The 4,674-nt window shown below is 46.9% G+C and overlaps 1 protein-coding gene across 1 annotated transcript; it reads left to right on the top strand.

Moving 5' to 3' along the window:
• Positions 1–1,508: 1,508 nt before the first annotated feature.
• On the top strand, positions 1,509–4,387 carry LOC119461555 (innexin inx2). The gene has a single exon (XM_037722899.2). The coding sequence runs from the start codon at positions 1,590–1,592 to the stop codon at positions 2,712–2,714; it is 1,125 nt and encodes a 374-aa protein (XP_037578827.1). The 5' UTR covers positions 1,509–1,589; the 3' UTR covers positions 2,715–4,387.
• Positions 4,388–4,674: the final 287 nt, after the last annotated feature.

Below are 4,674 nucleotides of genomic sequence, written 5' to 3'. Positions count from 1 at the left end.
CTAGCATCGTTTCGAGTATCGCAAAGTAGTACCAGGCGCAACGTGTCTGTGTAAGGCTACAGCAATTGTGTGCGTAATGCGTGTGTGCGTATGTGACGACAACAGTGACGTGATGGCAAGACAGTGATAGTAAGATGACAACGGCGAGGAAGGTGGCGTGACAACTGATTTACTGTACTCTGACGAAAAAGCCGTACAACCTGTTCCGTTAGGATATGGTCGATCTCGAAGGCGGTGCAGTGTCACGTGGCGTCTCAAAGCGCAAACTGCCAGAGGGAAGCACTGGAGAAAGTAGGTTGATCCTAAAGGCGGAGGGAGGGGGGGGGGGGGTGCAATGTAACATGGCAGGGAATACTTCGCATTAAAAACACGGTTACGCATAATAGACCTCCTGTGGTCTTTCTCACTCCGGAAAATGGAGAAAAGTGAGCGGGAACTACCTAATAACTGCTCAGTCCGCTTCTCTTTCCGATTCTGTCAATTCCACTTATTGCATGGGCTACGCTTCTCCAATATGCCCAGAGGTCTACTCGTCTGCACTGTTCAATAATCTTGTAACATCATGTTGTTTCGTTGCAAGACACAAGCGCGAACTATATTGAGCCACAGTTGCAAGATGGGAAGCTGGGACAGTGTGTTTACAAAGTGTGCTATATACACCCGCCGTAACTTCATGCCAAAAGATGGGCAGCTCGTTTTGTCTTGTGTACTCGTCGTCGTAGTCGGCAGGTTATATGTAATCGTCTTCGTTGTTTTGCAGCAATATTATACAATGATCGAATGATTCGAATCCCACAATAGGTAGTCAGACTTGTGTAACAGTCGCTGAGGATGTTTGGTGCTTTCGTTCGAGGAAGCTTTGATCTGTTTGGGGAAGTTTTGAAGCGCTCAGCAATATTTATCGCGGGTTAATAGCTAACAAAGTTATACAACCGAAATGTAATTTTCTTAAGCTAATCGGGTGGAGATCTAAATGTGAAAACATCGCTTGCTTTCTCTTGGAGAGCGAACTTATATCGAGCTTGTTGGCCCCCCAAGAATTTCGCTACATTGATAAAGGACAAGTGATCTTATGGGATCTCGTATATAATAACAGGTGTATGCCCAGTGACTTGTCCTCGACCCTTCTCTTTCTCTCTCTCTCTCTCTCTTACTTTTTTGTTAGTTTGTTCGTCTGTGAGTCACGTCGTCCCATATGCTTATCGTAACCCGTCTTGTTTAACGTAAACTATGGTTTGATTGCTTCCCTTCATGATTGTAGAAAAGAAGCCTGGTTTTCAATACGGATATCTAAATTTGGGGGTGCTTTTCTGAGCTTTACATTGTCCACGGCCTGATCGCCAGGTGACGCCATATCACCTAGGCGGTCCATGTAAACTTGTGCTTTTCTGCGTGTTCCATAGTACGTGGTCTGTTCGCCAGGTGACGCCATATCACCTGGGCTGTCGAAGCCCCCGGGACAATCTGCAGCGTCTCGGGCGGCGAGGCCGCAAGATAACGCCGATAAGGGAGGGCACCGGCACCCCACCGGCCGCGTCGCCCACAGCCCCGTCGAGGATCCTGGCAGCCGCGGGCCGAACAACGCCGCCATGGACAAGCTCTTCTTCACCGACTCGTTCAGAAAGATCCTGCGAGTGGGGCAAGTGCAGACAGACAACAATGTCTTCCGGCTCCACTACCGCTTCACGGGATTGTTCTTGCTCGCCTGCAGTGTGCTCGTCAGCGCAACGCAGTTCTTCGGCAACCCCATCTACTGTGTGGCCCACGATGCCATACCCGAGCCGGTGATGAACACCTACTGTTGGGTGGAGGGAACCATCACTCTGCCCCGCTCGCTGAACGGCACAGTGGGCAAGCAGGTCGCGTCGCCCGGCGTCGACCAGCGCCGCATCAAGGACGGTGACGAGGTGATCGAGCACGCGTACTACCAATGGGTCTGCTTCGTCCTGTGCCTGCAGGCCATCATGTTCTACTTCCCACGCTGGCTCTGGCGGAGCTGGGAGAACGGACGCGTCCAGTCGCTCCTCCTGGAGCTGAACAAGCCACTGCTCGAGCACGAGAAGAAGCAGAAGCAGGTGGACGACGTGGTGGACTACTTCTACCGGCACCGAAGCCAGAACCAGTCGTACGCACTGCGCTTCTTCCTCTGTGAGCTGATCAACTTCATCAATGTCATCGGCCAGATGTACTTCATCGACAAGTTTCTCGGGGGAATGTTCTCGACGTACGGCGCCGACGTCATCCGCTTCATGAACGAAGACCCCGAAGTAAGGGTGGACCCCATGATTCGCGTCTTCCCCAAGATGACCAAGTGCCGCTTCCATCGGTTCGGTACCTCGGGAGACGTGCAGAAGCACGACTCCATCTGTCTCCTCCCGTTGAACATCATCAACGAGAAGATCTACGTATTCCTCTGGTTCTGGCTCATCATCCTCGCCGTGGTCACAGGAATCACGCTGTTGTACCGCGTAGTCGTGTGCGCGTTCCCCCGATACCGGTACCTGCTATTGAAGACCCTCAGTCGCATGGTGCCTCCCAAGAACATGGATCAGCTGGTGATGAAGGCTGCGTACGGCGATTGGTTCGTACTCTACTTGCTCAAGGACAACATGCAGGCGTACCACTTTCGGGACATCGTGATGAAGCTTTCTCAGAGGCTGGCAGCGGAGAAAGATCCGGATTACGTGGACGGAGCGGTCAACTCCTCGGTATAAACCACGCCCACCTTTACGACTTTTTGAACAGCATGGCGGAATATGCGGCTCGGTGTGGTACCGTACGTGCAAACATCGACACGTCACCTAAACTAAGTCGTTCCACACAGTGATTTTTCCGTTTATACCACTTCCATACAGACTTATAACTGCGTGCATTTGTTCATTTTAATTAGTAAAATGATACATTCTAGATTTTATTAGATCGAAATCGATGAGACGATCGAGCGTCTCATTCTTTTTATATAATTATTTATGAGGCTCCGAATAAGTGCTTCATAAACCGCTGAATGCTGATACGAGTATGTACTTTTTTGGCAGATGTGAAACGTTTTCGTGGAATTTTCTTTTTGAAATGACATTGTGTTCCAAGTTGTTCAGGGGCTCGCTGACAAAGCTTCAGAGTTTACTGCTCCAGAATAGCAATACAATCACACACACTACAGCGCTGCCGACATTACTGATCTTCAAATTAACATGCGCTTCGTGTGTAATGTCCAAATAATTGTTGAGCTCGCCTCATCGTTAGAATGCAGTTCAAACTAACGAAGAAAACCCTTTGTTAAGTCGAGGGATGGATTTCAATCAGGAGGAAATTATGTACCAACAATGTAAATGACGAAGGTTCGAGAGCTTATCTTTTAGAGGCGTAAATCTGACTGCTGAGAGAACGCACCAACCCTGTGACGCTATCGACTTTATTGGATTGTGATGCCCACTCAGCATTATTTTTCTTTTGCGCATTCATATTTTCCACTTCAATGCTCTTTTTAAAATACGAAACGTGTACGTCGTTATTTAGTGGCACATACGCGGTTTTCACGTCACTATAATGCAAATATTTTAGTGTGGGTCGCATCGCCAATCACGAACTGGCCATGTATTTCTGGACTTCCCAACACACAATATTTTAGCTGTGTTCGTGTTCACGTTTTGATGTTCAAAGCAGTGTTCTCGTTCATTACATTTCTGGTTGCCAGCACACGCCGTGTTTATCAATAACTCTTTTTATGCATCTGCACTTCCACTATGTAGTATACCAAATGTGCTTTACTACTCTGTGCTTTCCTTCGTAACAATCGACCAGCATTTTTGATCCCATTTACGCGTTTATGGGCTCTCGGTTCCTTCAATGTTGGTTTCCTATATAATATAACCTGATTGATCTTTGCCAAACTGTGATTGACTGGCCACAAGATACCGTATACGTGTATCATGTTCCCAGCACTGAACCCACGCGTCTTCGTGGTGATGACCAACTGTGCTAATTCTTCAGTATTTTGTAGAGCCTTTGTTTGGCAGTCGTGCCTGTAAGGACAGCCAAGTAAATCCAATGCTCCAAGAGGGACGTTGCAGTGTGAAAATGCCTTGCGAAGTGGCTCAGAACACCGATAAAATATCCTCTTTGTTTCGGGGCGTTGAGGTTGCAAATGACAAGCCATTTTGAATATTGGCTCAATTAGTTGTAAACAAATAGCAGAAGCCTTCGGTTGTTGTTCGGAGAAATAAAGCCGCGATGAATTTTTTTGGTGAGGCAAGGTTGGCAGTTTATTTTTCACAAATTGTGGATAAGGCAAGCTATGCACGACACCGCTGCAGGATATTTATATTCTCTCGTTTCTTTTTCTTTTACCAATCAATCAATTAATCAATCAATTCATCTTTTATTATAGCGCTTGGGAACAGCTACAGTGTCTTTTTACTACTACTACTACTACTACTACTACTACTACTACTACTGATACTACTACTACTACTACTACTACTACTAGTAGTAGTACTAATAATAATAATGATAATGATGATCTCAAATTATGCGAAAATCTACTGGGGCAGATAACGCGACTCCGTCTTAGCAGCAAGCTTATGAAGATGCACATACCTGCACCTTTCATTGCAGTGATCAATCTGCTAATAAACATTGGTATCTTGAAGCAACTTGTAAAAAATGCGTCCAGAA

This window comes from Dermacentor silvarum, chromosome 8 (assembly GCF_013339745.2).
Source record: "Dermacentor silvarum isolate Dsil-2018 chromosome 8, BIME_Dsil_1.4, whole genome shotgun sequence".
Taxonomy (NCBI): domain Eukaryota; kingdom Metazoa; phylum Arthropoda; class Arachnida; order Ixodida; family Ixodidae; genus Dermacentor; species Dermacentor silvarum.
Note: the sequence above shows the minus strand (reverse complement) of the source record. Positions and strands in the feature narration are given on the sequence as shown.

Coding starts and splice junctions, on each gene's coding strand:
- LOC119461555 (XM_037722899.2), top strand. CDS start 1,590: ATGGACAAGCTCTTCTTCACCGACTCGTTCAGAAAGATCCTGCGAGTG.